Raw genomic sequence first — 17267 nt, 5'->3', positions numbered from 1 at the left:
AGGAGGCAGAAGAGCTGGACAAGAGGAGAAAAGGCGGCGGCCCGGCGGGGCTGAGAGGCCAGAAGGAGGCGGGCCGCACGGGGGTGTGGGGCGCGGAGCGGCCGGGATCGCGCGGTGCCGCCGAGCACGGCGGCCTCGGCAGCCAGGGCCTGGGCCGCGGTTCGGCCGCGCGGGGCGGTGAGTGTCGGGAGGCCGGCGCGGCGCGGGCTGCGGCGAGGGCTGCGGCGAGGACGGAGGCGGCGGCCGGGCCGTGCGAGGCCGGCAGCCCGGGCGGCGGCGGCCGGGGCTGGGCGGAGTAAATAAACCGCGCCCGCGCCGGCCCTGCGGGTCCCGGGCCGGCTGTCCTGGCGCGCCGAGAGGGCGTCGGCGGCGTGGGCGTCCGCGCCGGCCGTCCTGCCGGGCCCGCCGTGGAGGCGGCCAGCAAATGGCGACCCAGAGCCGGGGACCGACCCCCGTGTCGCCTGGCCTGGCTGGCTGTCTGTATGCGGGGGAGGGAGGGGTGAAGCGGGAGGTAAGCTTGGGAAGCCCTAAAAACCTTGAAAACGCGGCTTCTGTTCCTTTTGCCTGTTAAGAACTTGGGTTGTTTGGGGACAGACGGGTTAAAGTAAAATTGGGAGGCATCATCTGCCGTCTCCACGGGGTGAGTGAAGTGGGTAACTTTTCCATTCATGGTAGTGAGCGGGTCTTCGTCTCAGCCGCAGTCCTTATTAAAGAGAAACTTCCTGATTTTCTAGATCTGAGGGGTAGGACTATTTCCAAGTTATTGGTATCCCGTCCCGTGGAACACTGCTTGGAAGGGGGCCATAGGGTGCACGTTGAATTCCGAGTAATCGCCTTCGAGTATGTTTTTAACGTGTGTCTTTGGGAGAAGAGAGACTGGCAGAGCAGTATGTTGTGTACCATGGTTTTTGTACTCCATTCCCCTCTCTTGTTTTTCTTTCTGAGCCGGGTCGTAAGTCCCAGATAAAAGATGGTTGGGAAGGAATTGACCTTTTATTCCATAATTACTTTGTTGACTCTGATCCAAGATGAAGCTATTTATGGGCATTCTGATATCAGTGTAGGTTAACTTAAAACTCTTCAAATACAAACTTCTCAAATGTTTTGAACCTTTAAAATTTTCCTTTTTTCTTTCTTTCTGCTGCATTTCAGTACTGTGTTGTATCCTTTAGAGACACAAGTAACAGGAACAGATTTTGCGTTTGCTCATATTTATTAAGGTTTTAGAAAACACTCCAGTTTTCGACGCAGCAAGGGGAAAGGGATAGCATAAAATGTATGTTTAGGATTTTTCTAAGGGTTCAATTTTAATATGCAGCTTTGGCTGAATCACTGTTCTTTATGCTTAGTCACTGTTTCTTACTCCAGAAACTTAATTAGGGATAACATGGTGTTTTGGTAACTTTTAAGTTGCCACTTCGTTCTTATCTAGTACTTTAATGCAGTGACATAAGCTTTTTTGTGTGATTCTGGAAGTGTAGGTGGGTGGAGTTTTGTGAGTGTTATCAGAGAACTGGAGTTTCCGACATAGGCAAACTTTTATGCTTTCCAAGTGTGCTGGGTATTTAATTTCAACCCAATATTTCTCCATCTCTAGCATTGAAGACTTTTAAAGAATACAAAGTGTCCTAATAAAATACCCATTAAAGGGCAGTAATACTTTGAGATAATGTATATAGTTAGAGAGGTACTTTGAGGTCACCACATAGGTGTTGGTTAATGTGTGTTTACTATTTGATGTACTATATTACTGAAATGTGACTTTTAATGGGATAAGCTCTATGCTATTTTGTATAATTTTGGATACATCTTTTAACTGATTTCCTATGATTGTTTCATTAAAAGGACATTGTATTTGTAGAATTCTTTGACAAAGTCTGCAATCAAAAGGCTATATAAAATATCTAATATCAAATTCAGTTTGATGAAATACGTGGGATTGGCATTGGGCTAATGGCTTTTGCAATGTAGGTAGCTAGTTAAATACAGATAAGCATACCTCAATTAAAACCCAGTCTGAAAATCCTTTACAGAAAGGGTATGTCTGTTTGTTTGTTTATTTATTTTTTGAGTGGATAATGTTAACATAGGTTATTTTCTCATACAATTGCTTTTTATAAGCTTTATAAGTGTAAATGACCTGATATAAAAAATAATTTTACATAAAGCTTTGTGTATGTAAACGTGGCTGTCTTGCTAAGTGAGGTACATCCCTTTTCTAAGGAATACATTGTATCCTTCTGGACACACACATAATTATAACCAACCTTTGTAGAGTTCTAGGTTGTTTTCACAGTAGAATAATTGCCTTACGGTCACAAAGCTGAGATTCCTTGGAAGCCCATTCCCCGATGCCATGCTGCTCATTTTAATAAGCTGAGTACCGCCATTTGGGTGGATTATTTTTATCTGAGGATCAGCACAAACAGGTTCTGGTCCGAGAATTAAATATTAATATTATTTTAATTTCTGATGTAAATCTGTAATAATTTCATTTGCTTATTTAGTGGAGAACATTGCAAGTAGTTAGAACTTTCACTGTGGAATAAGTTACTTATGACCGTATTTAGACATAGAAGATACATGTTTTATTATATCATAACTGGAAGGGTGAAAATTTTGACATTTTCCATTTAATTAGGTCATCATTCTATAAAAAGTCAGAACTAAAGTGTAATAAAAAGAATGTATACAGTGTAACCCATTTAGCCATTTTGGACTCATCAGGAGGGCATGTGTTTGAGTTGGGAGTTTAATGATAGAGGATTTTCAATCTTGCCTAGTCACCACCCCCTCCACCCCCCCCCTTTTAAACCAGTTAAGATGCCCAACTGAGAGTATAGATTTATTATGGTCTTTAAAACTGATTGCACTTGATCACAAATCAGCCAGGAAGGTGTTTGTATTTAATATTAATTGTACAATTAATTGTATTACTCTGACTAGTACCTCCGACTGTACAAGAAGGATGAGACTTGCTCAGAGGAGCTTATAACTGATTGCTAAATGTAAAATTTCAGTCATGGACTTACTTGTGTTAACTAATTGAACAAGTCTGTCTATAGTTGCATTTCATCCTCACACTGAAGCAACATTTTATTGTTTGAGTGGAATTCTGCTTCATCTCGTACCATATTAACTGCAATATTAAGCAGTCGGCGGATACCACTTCCTTTTTTGAGCTTCTTTTCTTAGCCCAGTACCTACTTAGGCACGTGCACATGTGTGTACACCTACCTCTACCTCTGCTTTTCTTTTTGAAGCTGATGCCTTCTGTATTCAAGTAACCAGTAACCAGAGCGCAGAGTTGATGAGGGAGTTAAAATAGTGGAACAATATACTGGTAAACGTTTACTTCTGTGCCTTCTATGACCATTTTTTAAGATTTTAAAATAATGGAAGGTTGAAATTAACTTTCTTTGACTTCCTTTTCCCTTTGACTTGCTTTTTTCATAGACGATTTATCTTACTCTATATGTAATGCTTGGGACATAGGACTTAGGTACTCAGTAAATGTTGGAGCACTATTGATTTTTTGTAACTGGTACAATAAGGTATAATTTTGACTCAGTCTGATTGTATAGTACTAGGTCTGTAAGGTTGTATTTTTTCATGAAGTATGTAGTTTCCTGTGAAATCAAAAATCTCATTTTGTTTTGGAATCCATTTGGCTGTTTCTTACAGTATAATCTTTTCATTTATTCATGTTTCTAAAATAAGTGAAGCTCCAGTTAGGCACCGTCTGCAATGTAGGAAACACAAGAATGGATGAGACAAGAGATGGTCCTGCCTCCTTCAAGGAGCTTATAGTTTTCCTGTTTTCCTGTCGGGGCAGATATTAAAGGATAATGATTTACTTAGAGTTGTGACTAGTTTTACAAGGAAAAATGCAATGTGTATTGAGCACACAGCATGATATGGGATCCGGACCTTGCCTTTGGTATGTGGAAAGTAACATTTAAGCTGGGACTTAAGATCTGAGGCAGCAGTTGCGGGGAGGGGGTGCTGCGCATGTCTGCGTGTGTCCTGCTCACAGAGGTACACACAGCAGCAAGCTGTGTTGAGTGCTTGGGGTGACCTGACTTAGCATATTTTAAAATCACGCTAACTTGCAATGCTTTATTTATCTCCTTAATTATTTTAATGAATCTGGAAGAACAAAGAAATGGTTTTTTGAGGGCAGTTATTTTTATGTATAGAAATAGCTTTAGATGACAAGGCCTCCTTTCACTGTATGGGAAAATGCCATGTCTTAGAACTATTTTTATGGATTGCCTGTCGGTCACAGAGTCTGAGTTGGCCAAGAATTTCTGTTGGAGAAAATTGAAACTATTGTAAAGTATTTAATCATTTACAGATATTTTCTAGTCTAATGAGACTTTTTCCAGTCATTCAACTTTAAGTGTAAATTATAGAGATGTTATTTGGAATGCTAAGATCCTTTTTCCAGAGGGTTTAAGAAAACTTAATATTGAGGAGTCTTAAATTAAGCTTATCTCGAACTTGAAGCCTCAGCTTCAACAACAGGTTTGCTAATGGGCCTGCTGTGTCACTGTTCAACTGAGAAATCAGGGACAGATGTTTTAAACCCGTTTCACAGGATTTATGAGCAATTGCAGAATACCTTATGGAGGCATAGTTAATCTGGTAATGATCTTGATTAGAAAAAGGATGGATCTGGAAATTTTAAATTCTGAAGCTGAGGATTCTATCCCCAGAAAACTCTTTGGTTATTATCTAGTGCTTTTTCTTAACTTACTTCGTAATATATTTACCGGTAAAATGGAGTTAAACTTGATTCCTACTTTGCTGTTTTGAGAATTGCTAAATTTATATTCTTGGTCTGTAAGTTTGTACTATTATAAATGCAAGTTATTTTTAAAATAGTTTTAAACACTGATATTCAAAGCAAAGTTATGTGCTATTGTAATTACAAAGGACCAAAAAGACTTTCTTAACCACAGGGGTGATCAAGTGTTGGAATAAACTGCAGGCAAAGTTGTGTAACCTCCATTCCTCAAATAACATCTTAAAATTGGATCACCAGTTACTGAAGTGCTGCCTATTTTCTTAAACTTTTATGAGTAAACATATCTGTTGTTGTCCATATGCATTGATTGGATATAGGTTGAAGTCCTAGCTCTGCCACTTACCAGGGAGATGACCTTGGGCGAGTCCCTTAAGCCTGTCTGAACCTCAGTTTCCTCTGGGTTGTTAAGAGGATTAAGGGACATTAAATGAAATGGTGTATGTAAGGAGAAAATTGGTACATAATTAGTGTGCTTTTTTCCTTCTAAGTCTACTTCAGTAAATAAATACTGTAGCCTCATTGCTGTGGATGCTTTTATTTTTATTTTTTAAACATTTTTCTTATTCCAAGGGGAGTAGTGTGGAACAAACTGTTTTGAAGCTAGAGAGCCCTCTGTGTCTTCCTTTCAAAGTTGTTGCTGTTTTGCATTTAACTTAGTTGTTTGTAGCCGTTGCTATTTTAAACAGTTTTGAATTAAGTGATGTTTTTGAGATGTGTTCTGCCTGGTGTGGTCATGTGATGTGCACATAACATAGAGTGTTCTACAGGTTATGAGAGCAGTGGTCACTTCTTTGGAACTGCTTGTATTTTTAGGTTCTCTCTTAGTAACAGTCAAGCTTATAACCCTCAGCATGTGAGATGAACTCTGTCTAGTTGTTGCAAAATAAGAAAGCTACAGCTGTTTTCACAATCTAATCACTCCATGACATTTGCCTTAATTCTTACTAACATTTCTCTTTGAACATCTGCTTAATTTACAAATGTTTGTCATCTTTAGTCTGTCGTTTCTTCTATTATGACTCTTTTAGCATGTCTGTGTTTAACTTATAGGTTCTGTCTTAACCTATAAAATGTATGGGGATAAACATTCAGAAGTATTTGTAATTTTTAAACACAATTAAAAAAATACAGTTTGGTTGTTAAATGCATGCCTTGTTCTCCCCACCTCCTCCCTGCCCCCCAGCATCAGTAAGTGCCATAATACCAACTCAGAACTGTTCTACTTAATCAGTAGAGCTCTATCAATATGAGGTAGACTTTTGTTATTGTTTGAGGAAAATCAACCCTGGACTGGACAAAAATAAATAGCAATTTCGGGATTAATTAGTTTACATTAACCACCTGAAACCCAGATAGCATTTATGGAAAAATATGTCAGAGAGCTAGTAATCTTTTATGCAGTGAAGTGAAGAAAATAGGCTAAGAATCGACTTCTTACCCAGAAAAGTATTACCTATTACAACGTAATTTAATTTGGGAGATGTTGAGATGAGTTGCTTGTCCCATATGGAGGTAGAGATGTATAATAAGTAATTGGCTGTAGAGATCTGAAGTCTGGGAGAAGGATCTGGGCAAGAGGTAAGTTTTCAGCATATGGGTGGTAATTGAAGCTTTTGAGAAATTGAGAGCACCCAGAGAGAATGAATAGAATGAGCAAGAAGTGACATGATCCCTGGAGAAGAGGAATATTTTAGAAAAAGAGATTAAGGAATAACCAAAAAGGTAGGGAGAAAACCAGGGAAATGTATCCTCATGAGGAAAGACAAATAGTTCAAAAAGGAGGGGATAGTCAGAATAATGAGGTAAATGGCCAAGGAGATGAGGTCTGGAAAAAATGCCCTTTGGTTTTAGCACCAAGGGTCTCAGAGCAGTTTTAATGACTGTTGGCTAAAAGAAAGCCAGATTACAGGGCTGAAGAGTATATGGGAGGTATGAAAGGTTGTTTTTTTTTAAATTGTTTTTTGTTTTTCTTCTGGAAGCTTGACTAGGAAAAAAGAATAGTAGTAGAAAGGAGATATTGTTTTATTATTTAGGTTTTTAAAGATGAAATAGTTTTTTAAGTTTTTACTGCTCATAGGGACAAGCCAATAAAGAAGTTTAAGATTATAGACAAAGATACATCGAATAGGATTAATACTTATAATTAAATCAGTATATTGTGCTGATGCTTTCTCTATTTTTGTATAAAATTTTTCTTGATAAAAGGAAAGATCATTAGGTATCTGTAAACCCCTTCTCTTATTTTATAGATACTGTTTCTCAGCTCAAATCCTTAGTGAATTTCTGTTACCTGAAGTCTGGACTCCTTAGAGTAGTATATAGTACAGTCCTCATGATGTGCTTTATTTCTATCATCCTGCCCCATGTCTCACAGCTACCTAGCATTTCACCTTGTGATCCAGCAATACTGGGAAACTTGAGGTTCCCTGAATGTGTTTTGCCACTTCTTGTTTTTCTCCATTTACATATGTTGATACTTCAGCGCTGAATACTTCCCTCCCTTTCCAATTCTCCCCTCCTATGCTTAAGATTTCCCATCTTTGAAGACTACTGTGACTTCTTCTCTAGCCCCTACCCATAGTGAAAATTATCTTCTCTGTGTTACCATTTTACTTCTGTCAGATTGATCACATAATAATGTGACGTGAGTTTTACTGTTGTCTCTCTGACCTCCTGCTCTAGCTCCTTGAGAGGAGTTACTAATCTTTATATTGCCACACCAGACACAGTGCCTGGTACATAGTAGTTAAACAATAAATGGGTGTTGCGTGAGTGAATGGAAGGTGTGGCCCTCAGAAGTAAGTGACTTGCCCATAGCCACGAACTGGAGCTGGACTTACATTTTCTGGGTAAATTCCCTGTTTGTTTTAATTAAGGCTTACTCTGGTGATTTGTTGTAGAAGGTATTAAGGCATATGTAGAAGGAGTGATCAGTAGATGAAATCTTAAGGGAACTCCTATATTTGAAGGGAATAAAAAGAAAAGTTCTAATAGTTTTAGTTAAGTATATTCATGAAATTCAGGTCATTCTCTCAGGAATATGATGAAGTCAGTGTACTGTGGGGTGCTTCTGAACCAGTTTAGTTGAAACTAAAATGTAAAAGCTAAAGCCTTCTTTGAAATCTAAAAGTCAAATATGCATTAATTTGTTTTTAGCATCCTTTTATATACTACACAGTATACTAGAATTTAAGCATTATATTTTGAGACATTTGGCCCCTTAGGCATTTTGTTATATGATATGTAAAAATGAACTTTTGCATTGTTGCTTGAAACGAGTACTTAAGTGGTTTCAAGATGAATTGATTTTATATAAAATAAACTTGATAAATATGCTTATTTTACACATACACCTTTATGACTTGATTTTTGTTACTCAACAATTTCTGAAAATCAACCACTTTTTGCCTAACTTGTTATCTTTTCCCGTCTCCACAACTAGAGCCGGACGGGCCGTCATGGAGGAGAAGCTGCCACACTCGCACTGTGAGAATTGTGTCAGTAGACGCTGTATGACCAGACCGGAGCCTGGGATTTCCTGTGACTTGATTGGTTGTCCGTTGGTGTGTGGAGCAGTTTTCCATTCTTGTAAAGCTGATGAGCATCGACTTTTATGTCCATTTGAACGTGTGCCTTGCTTAAATAGTGACTTTGGCTGTCCATTTACAATGGCTCGAAATAAAGTTGCTGAACATCTAGAAATGTGTCCAGCAAGTGTGGTGTGCTGTACTATGGAGTGGAACCGATGGCCAGTTAGTTATGCAGATCGGAAATCATATGAAAATCTAAGCAGAGATGTTGATGAAGTGGCACAATTAGATATGGCCTTGGCCCTTCAAGACCAAAGGATGCTCTTGGAATCGCTCAAAGTAGCCACCATGATGTCAAAAGCGACTGATAAAGTATCAGAACCTAGAGAACAGATCTCCGTTAAATCAAGTGTCCCAGAAATACCACATGCTAATGGTTTGGTGTCTGTTGATGAAGAATCTTATGGTGCACTTTATCAAGCTACGGTAGAAACAACCAGAAGTTTGGCTGCTGCTTTAGATATCCTGAGTACGGCCGCAAGAGACAGTGGCATGTTGAGTACAAGTCTTCACGCTTCCCCAGATGAAATGAATGAAGAGCAAGACACCAGAGGAAGCTTGCAGAATAGACCCTTGAAAGACCAGGACCATTTTTATGAGGATGAGATAGGAGCAGTAGGTGGAATTGACCATGACACAAGTCTGAATGTCCAGTCTGAACAAAATGGTTCAAGTGATTTATTGTGTGACTCGAACACCAGTTCTTACGGCACTTCTGCTCTTTGTAATGGCTTTTCTTTGGAAAATATAGGTACACAGGCCATAGACCCAAATCAGAAATTACATGGTGATTCAAAACAAAGGAACTTAACAAATGGAGAATGTATAGCATCAGATGGCACTTCACAACCTTCCGGTTCACTTTCAGTAGCAGCACAACTTAGGGAAGTAATACCATCTGGTGCTTTGCCTAATGGCACAGTTCAGCATATCCTCATGCCAGATGATGAGGATGAAGGAGCATTGTGTTGGAGAAAAGTAGACTTAGGGGACTTGAGGAATGTGGATGTCTTATCTTTCAGTCATCCTCCTTCATTCAAATTTCTTTCTAACTCATGTTGGTCTAAACCAAAAGAAGATAAAGCAGTAGATACATCAGATTTGGAAGTTGCAGAAGATCCAATGGGCCTCCAAGGAATAGATCTAATCACAGCAGCATTGCTATTTTGTCTAGGAGATTCTCCAGGTGGGAGGGGTATATCTGATAGTCGCATGGTTGATGTTTATCACATTGACTTTGGGACTCAGACTTTTTCACTTCCATCTGCAATATTAGCTACCAATACAATGGTTGGGGAAATAGCTTCAGCTTCAGCTTGTGATCATGCCAACCCACAGCTTTCAAATCCAAGTCCTTTTCAGACACTTGGGCTGGATTTAGTATTGGAATGTGTTGCTAGGTACCAACCCAAGCAGCGTTCAATGTTTACATTTGTTTGTGGGCAGTTATTTAGAAGAAAAGAATTTTCTTCACATTTTAAGAATGTGCATGGTGACATTCATGCTGGACTCAATGGCTGGATGGAACAGAGGTGTCCTTTAGCATATTATGGTTGTACCTATTCTCAGCGTAGATTTTGTCCATCAACACAAGGAGCAAAGATTATACATGACCGCCATTTGAGGTCCTTTGGAGTTCAGCCATGTGTCTCTACAGTATTAGTAGAGCCTGCTAGAAACTGTGTGTTGGGACTGCATAGTGACCATCTAAGTAGTCTTCCTTTTGAGGTCCTGCAACATATTGCAGGCTTTCTTGATGGCTTCAGTTTATGCCAGCTCTCATGTGTATCCCGGTTAATGAGGGATGTGTGTGGCAGCCTGCTTCAGTCTCGTGGAATGGTCATACTGCAGTGGGGAAAAAGGAAGTATCCAGAAGGAAATTCGTCATGGCAAATAAAAGAAAAGGTTAGTTTAATCTTAACTGTATCATCTCCTTATTTGACATACAGTAGACAATGTTGCAGAATTAATAAAACTAAGATCTTGTTGAAAAATTGACCATCTTAAAACTTAAACTTTAATCTAACAGACTTTTTAAAAATAATAACTAATGAAAAACTAGGTTAGAATTATTTGTCATAATCACATATTTATTACAGACATCCTAATTCTAATCTAATATGGCTGAGGTCACTTGTTTTTTCAGTTGAGCCGTTCTATACTCAGTTCTTCTGTAACAGCTCCTTTTGAGCCCATGTTAACCACCTTCCAATTTGAGCTCCATCTGAAACATTTTCACCATAGGACAATGGAGGAAGCAAGGAGAAGGTTTTCTGCTGCTTACAATTGGCAGTTTTTCTCCATTCCTAGCAACTTCTTTCTTAGTTATTTCAGGTAGAACTTAAATAGGGAGAAATGAGAAAAGTTATAACTGCTACTACTAGTAAGTGACCAGTGGAGTGTTTGGGGGCTAGAAAACATGATGGATGTGGAAATGTGTTAGGTCGAAGTGGGAGGAAAGAGTAGGGTACTTGGATTTGATATTGTTGGTGGGGGGCTCTGGGTTAGTACAGTACAAGAGAGTGTTGCATATTGGAGGCTTGAACTGGAGATTTAGGCAGATCCTGGAGCAAGTCTTGGGTCCACCATTTTTCTTTTGTGAAAATCTACTTTTTCACATTTTATTATGATTATGATTATTATATTTTTAAATAATCTCTACACCCAACATGGGGCTCGAACTCAAAACCCTGAGATCAAGAGTCACATGCTGTATTGACTGAGCCAGCCAGGCACCCCTAGTTTTGCCCATCTTCTGTTTGAGGTACTATCTAATAGAAACTAGAAGACATAAATATCTTTTATTGCAGGAGTTTTTCATATTAGAACACTTATAATATGACATTTTGCATTTTATAAAGTAGAAAAAATTTGGTAAATTTTACCTTGGTTGCACAGGATTCAAATTTCTGGATACTTTGTTCTTACCACCCTTAGGTTTTCTCTGACTTTTCCTCATTGCTCCAGTTTTTCAGAATTCTACATCTTCTGTGTTCTTCTGAGGCTTTGACCAACAAATGAACACACTATTTATTTTATGATTTTTTTTTTTCCAAATGGCAATTTTGGTGGCAGAAAGTTTCATCCTTGCTGTGTATATGTGTGTATACACATACAGAGGACTTGGTGTCTTTCTTCCATTTGGGATGGGATACTCTGAGCATCGTCTCATTTTGTCCTTGCCCACTAGTATTGACCTATGAGGTGAAGTATTCTCTGGGGATTCTGTTCCTGCAGAAAATCCTACCTACTCTTGGGAGTTTAAATCGCCATCATTTACACAGAGTACTCACACATCTGTATCCTGGCCGCTTTCTCCTGAACCCCAGAGCCTTGTATGTAAGCATCTCCACTTGATTATCTCACAGCTTCATCAAACTCAACGTGTCCAACCCATTCCACATCTTTATCCCTCTTTTTTTTTTAAGATTATTTTAGAGAGCTTGCATGCACAGTGGGGAGGGCCAGAGGGAGAGAGAGAATCTCCACACTGAGTGCGGAGCCTGTTGTGGAGCTCAGTTGCACCACCCTGAGATCATGACCTGAGCCGAAATCAAGAGTCGAATGGGCAACTGACCGAGCCACCCAGGTGCCCCTCTGTCCCTCTTAATCTCAGCAGGTGGCGGGGTGCCTCGGTGGCTTAGTCGGTTAAGTGTTTGCCTTTGGCTCATGTCATGATCTCCGGATGCTGGGATTGAGCCCTGCGTCAGGTACGTCAGGCTTCCTGCTCAGCGGGGAGTCTGCTTCTCTCTCTCTCTCTCTCTCCCCCCCGCCCCTCCCCCCTGCTTATTCTCTCTCTCTCTCAAATAAGTAAACAAAATCTTAAAAAGAGCTAGGAAAAAGCTTAATTAAAAAAAATCTCACAAGTGGCATTATCATCTATCAAATTGCCTAAACTAGGAATTTGGGAGTTAAGGTTGACTTCTTTTTTTCCCCTTTATTTCCATATCTTGGTAATCATAAAGTCCTCTTGAGTCTCCCTTCTTCATACCTCTCAGGTTTACTTTACTGTTTCCACCACCATTTACCTAGCTCTGTCCCCTTCAGCTCTCTCTCGGTTACCTAAGAGCGTAACTGGGTTTCTGTTCCTAATTGGGTCCCTCTCCATCATACTCTCTACGTAAGGACTAGAGTGATAAATATTTTCTTAAATACAGTTCTTACATTGTAGTGTTTAAAAACTGTAATGCTTGTTCATTGCTCTGGGACACAGAAAGACTCCTTAAAGAATCATTTAAGACTTTTTATAATCTTGTCCTTACTTACCTCCTCAGTTTCCTCTTGTCATTTTATATTCCAGCTATGTTGATTTACTTACAGTTTCCTGATGTTTTCTTTCTTGACTTCTTGCCTTAAGGCCTTCAAATGTGCTGTCCCTAATACAGTATCTGCATCTGAGCATTTGCAATATGCTAGACAGTGTGCTAATAAGCATTTTACTTCTGTTTACCTATTTAATCTACTGTCTCTATTTTATGGATGAGGAAACTGAAGTTTAGAGAGGTGAAGTAACTTGTCCAACTAATTGATGGATTCACACCTAGGGAACCTGTCTCTGGAGCATGTGATCTTCATCTTTTTGCTATATATCCTGCTCACTCTACAGATCTTCTTCAGGAGAGCCTCTGGAACCCCTCCCTGAAGCTTTCAGGGAGGTGTACTGCTCTGTGTTCGTGTGGTGCCCCATAATAGTCCCCTACTCTGTATACCCCTACTCTAGAGCACTCTCATGCTGTATTGTAATTCACTGATGAATTGCCAGTTTCATTAGACTGTCAGTTCCTTGAAAAGTGAGACTCTCTGGGAACCAAAACATCCACCGCCTAGAACAGCACTGCCATATCGTGGGCACTAAGTAAGAACTTGAGGAAGACTTCTGAATGAAAAATTGGCCCATTGCTAAGAAGCCTTGTGCAGGAGATGGGAATCACCCATTTTTTTCTGAGTTTGTTTCACCAGACTCTTGTGGAAATGGGGAGGCTGTCTGCCACCATTGAGTCTTTCATGAATTTGTTTTGCTGAGGCTTAACAAAATTCTTAATTCTTCTGTAGTTTTATAGGTATAGGTGATTGTAAGGGAGGCTAGTGATATCTGTAGTGTCTGTTGGTAGCTCCTCTAGACCTTCAGGGACTCCTGGGAAAGAACTCCCCAGGAGGCGTAATTGATACAACCCTAAGGAATATAGGGAGTAAGTACCCTTTGTGCTGAGCAGTGGTGATTTCTCTTGCCAGCTGAAAAGTAAAAGTGTTCTTCAGGGAATTTGAAGGCATTTAGCCACCTTGGAAGGCATCGCCCTCCTTTCCTGAGAAGCTCTAATGAGTGCTGAGGGCTCTCCTCCAATCCACAGCCACTTTCTAGAGTATCTGCTGTTTACTATGCATTCAGAGTGCTCTACCATTTTCCTGTTGATGAGCTTAGCTAGGATGCCTAGGCCTGATCTAGCCCATTCTTGCTTGTTACCTGGGTCTGTCCTCCATTCGTGCTTATTTCCTGTGTTCAGGTAGCTTTATATTTAGAATTGTGAAGGTGAGAAGGGGCCACAACTGTCCTTGCTGAGCTAATAAGATGACATTGTTTCAGGGCTTGGAGCTGCTGAGTGGGTAAAAGGGGAAGTAGCTCATATTTTTACCAACAGACGCATGAATAGGGATAGCAGGTGAATTTTTGCCTAGAAATGCATTTTACAATGATTTGGAATAAAGTAAGATTCATTTAACAAAAGTGTTTTATGTAAATTTTCAGAAGCATTTTTGACTAAATTAAGTACCTGTATTCATGAATATTACAGAGTTACCTTTGGTACTTACAAATAGTGGAATCATAAGGTACCTTGGCAAATATTAGTGTATTTTTTTAAAGATTTTATTTATTTATTTATGAGAGAGAGAGAGAGTGGGGGGCGGGAGCGTGAATAGGGTGAGGAGCAAAAGGAGAGGGAGAAGCAGAAACAGACTGTGGTGGGCAGGAATCCCAATGCAGGGCTTGATCCCAGGACCCTGGGATCATGACCTGAGCCGAAGGCAGTTGTTTATGTTTAACTGAACCACTCAGGCACCACATATTAGTGTATTTTTTAGTATACCTCATATAGTGTAATAGGAATGGAAGAAAAACTTGGGGAAAAAAATAACACATGTATCATCACTATCTCCAGACTCTGAATAGCTCTATATGGCCAATTGGATAAGATGAAAGAAGAGTGTGCAATATATTATTTTAGGAAGTACCTCTGAATTTACAAGGTTAATATTTTTAAAAAATTGCTTAGGGGTGCCTGGGTGGCTCAGTAGGTTAAGCGTCTGACTTTGGCTCTGCGTGCTCAGCTGGGAAGTCTGCTTGAGATTCTCTCTCTCCCTTTCCCCTTCCCTCCACTCTCACGTACTCTCTCTCTCTCTCAAATAAAATCTTCTAAAAAATTGCTTAATAAGCCAAGTTGGATGTAGTTTTTAATGTTGAATTTTGCTTTTTATTTCTTTTTGGTTACTGCAAATGCAGTAACCAAATGAAGTTCAAACGTCATAGAAGTGATTTTTCCTACAAGTATTTAATAAACAGATCTGCCTCCAAATGGATTTACTCCTTTTCAGTTTTGTAGCTAACTGCTTGGAACTTTATATTGGATATTTCTCTAACAGTAGAAATGTTTGCAGTTGGAATAAGAAGTGTATTTTGATTCTTATAAATTGACTTGTTTAAATCTGAAATAGAATTTTCTTTTAGGTGTGGCGATTCAGTACTGCATTTTGTTCTGTTAATGAATGGAAATTTGCTGACATCCTAAGCATGGCTGACCACTTGAAGAAATGCAGTTACAATATTGTAGAGAAACGGGAGGAAGCAATCCCGTTACCATGTATGTGCGTGACACGAGAACTCACTAAAGAGGGACGTTCACTTCGCTCAGTTTTAAAACCTGTACTTTAAAAACTGTCACTCCACTTGCGCATACATGCAGACACCTAGTATAATTTCTTTGTAATATGTGATACTTTATTAATGTATTAAAGATTACAACTAGCTAAATTTATTGCCACTATGTATATAATGTTTTGAAGTGACATATATTTTTATAAAGTACTGTTTAGTTGGAAAAAAGTTGCCTTAATGTTTGAAATGTGTGAAATTTTTGGAACTTGCTGGACAGGGTGATTTAATTTTTAGCTGCATAATTTTCAGAATTAGTATTTTTAATGGTGTGCATATTTTTTGGTTTTTACATTTTTTGTTTCTTAGTTTAACAAGATCCTGACCAAACAGTTTGTCCCTCCTGTTTTCTGTGGGTTATAGCCCATGCATTCAGAAAGCAAAACTTTGATTCAAATTTTTGCAGCATAGGTTTTTCAGATAAAGACATTCAATTGCTTAAGGACTGCCATAAGATCATTATAAGATTTTTATTTTCTAGTGCTCCCCTTACACGATCGTGGATACACAGATGATCTTTACTGTATATTTACATAATATTTAAAATCATGACTAGTGTTTGGTAATGCATTTATCATGTTTTAAAAATACCCACAAAAGTGTTTTCACCTTATGTATTTGCAACTCTCATACAGAGAGTGACCATGTGCAACTTCCTTTTTTCTTAGACACCACATCCAAAGACTCACGGCAACGTGTTTTATGACAGGTTAAAATGAAAACCAACAAAAAGCTTGTGAATTTATTTTAATTTGATACTGTTCATGGTATGATATATTTGCTAGGCTTTTGATATTTGGAAAGAAGAAAATATACCTCATTTAAAGTTCAGATTGGGCATATTGTGTGAATAAATTTCAAATATTCGGAATGCAGAGGGCTTAACTTTCTTTCTTAAGCCTTTAGAATTTTTGCCTTTGTATGTTTATAAAAATCACAACTATATTGTTTTAAGATACTTAACAATGTGAAATTTGGTATCTTTGTAAGATGACAATCATGAAATGGAGAAGCCTGTCTTGGTTGACAATCTCCTTAAAACATTTCCAGGTTTATTTCCCATAGACTTCTCTACCAAAATAGTAAGAATTGTATCTTTGTGTAAAGATCAAGGTATAAGAGAAAAATATGCAAAGTCCTATTCTTGAAGTATTTAGTTGTAGTTTTCAAATTGATTTACACTATTATTAACGTGATGTGGTCAATTAAAAAAATGAATATATCAGTATTTAGAAATAAGTTGCAAAGATGGGGAATACTTAAATAATTTGTTTTAAGTAACTTCTGGTATTTGGTAGTCTGAAGTGGTGACAAGTTATTTTGCTATAAAATATCAAACTTCTATTGTGTCTTCTCTTCCTACATTGGTCCCTGAGAGTGCTCTGTTGTTTCTAGGGTAACAATACTATGGCAGTTGGACTGGGCAGAGATGTTCCTTGGGCATTAGAAAAGAACTCTGAACTGCTTCCGGCTTCTTTTGGTTGGATCAGGCCCTTATTACAGTTGAAAATACAGCATTAAAGACTAATCAATTGTTTTGCCTCACCTGTCATTTCAGTTCGTAGAATAGTTATTTCTCAGTGCTTAAACTTTCGACTGTGAGGTTGAATTATATAAATAGTCTGTTTCTGAAAAAGTTAGAAATAAGATTGAATACTGTAAAATATAACTGCCTTTTAAAGTTTTGCTGAAGAATGTGTCTGGTTAGGATAGCACAAACATTAACTTTTTGTTTTATGGTTGTGCTTGTTTGGTTTTTAAGTTTAGACTTGTTTTTACACTGGATCAGATATTTAACAGTTTTCCACCTTATATTTCTTTTACATATCTTTGGCTGTTTTTTGTTTGTTATGCCACCATACAATTTTGTTAAAATGTTTTCTTTGTGCAACATTTGTTCAAATTCTAATAAAATTAATATTTTCCCTTTATGTGGCTCAGT

At 38.7% G+C, this 17267-nt stretch overlaps 1 protein-coding gene across 3 annotated transcripts; it reads left to right on the top strand.

The window, feature by feature from the left end:
• The first annotated feature begins 51 nt into the window (after positions 1-51).
• Positions 52-16380, top strand: FBXO30 (F-box protein 30). 3 transcript variants are annotated; one of them, XM_034990925.1, is made up of 3 exons: positions 52-177; positions 8253-10305; positions 15122-16380. In XM_034990925.1, the coding sequence occupies exons 2-3, from the start codon at positions 8269-8271 to the stop codon at positions 15323-15325; spliced, it is 2241 nt and encodes a 746-aa protein (XP_034846816.1). In that variant the 5' UTR covers positions 52-177; positions 8253-8268; the 3' UTR covers positions 15326-16380. The 3 variants fall into 3 exon arrangements, with proteins under 3 accessions (XP_034846816.1, XP_034846815.1, XP_034846814.1); XM_034990924.1 differs by lacking the exon at positions 52-177 and adding an exon at positions 447-7659; XM_034990923.1 differs by lacking the exon at positions 52-177 and having other exon boundaries at positions 448-10305.
• Positions 16381-17267: the final 887 nt, after the last annotated feature.

Source organism: Mirounga leonina, unplaced genomic scaffold (genome assembly GCF_011800145.1).
Source record: "Mirounga leonina isolate KUSES-001 unplaced genomic scaffold, KU_Mleo_1.0 Mir_53, whole genome shotgun sequence".
In the NCBI taxonomy this organism is placed as follows: domain Eukaryota; kingdom Metazoa; phylum Chordata; class Mammalia; order Carnivora; family Phocidae; genus Mirounga; species Mirounga leonina.
The sequence above is the reverse complement of the archived record's forward strand: the minus strand, read 5'-3'. Positions and strand labels throughout refer to the sequence as shown.

What these genes read in the sequence shown, in the direction of transcription:
- FBXO30 (XM_034990923.1), top strand. Translation starts at nt 8,047, where the DNA reads ATGATATGTAAAAATGAACTTTTGCATTGTTGCTTGAAACGAGTACTT. An exon ending in CATGGCAAATAAAAGAAAAG is followed by an intron (nt 10,306 to 15,121) that starts GTTAGTTTAATC and finishes ATTTTCTTTTAG; the next exon opens with GTGTGGCGATTCAGTACTGC.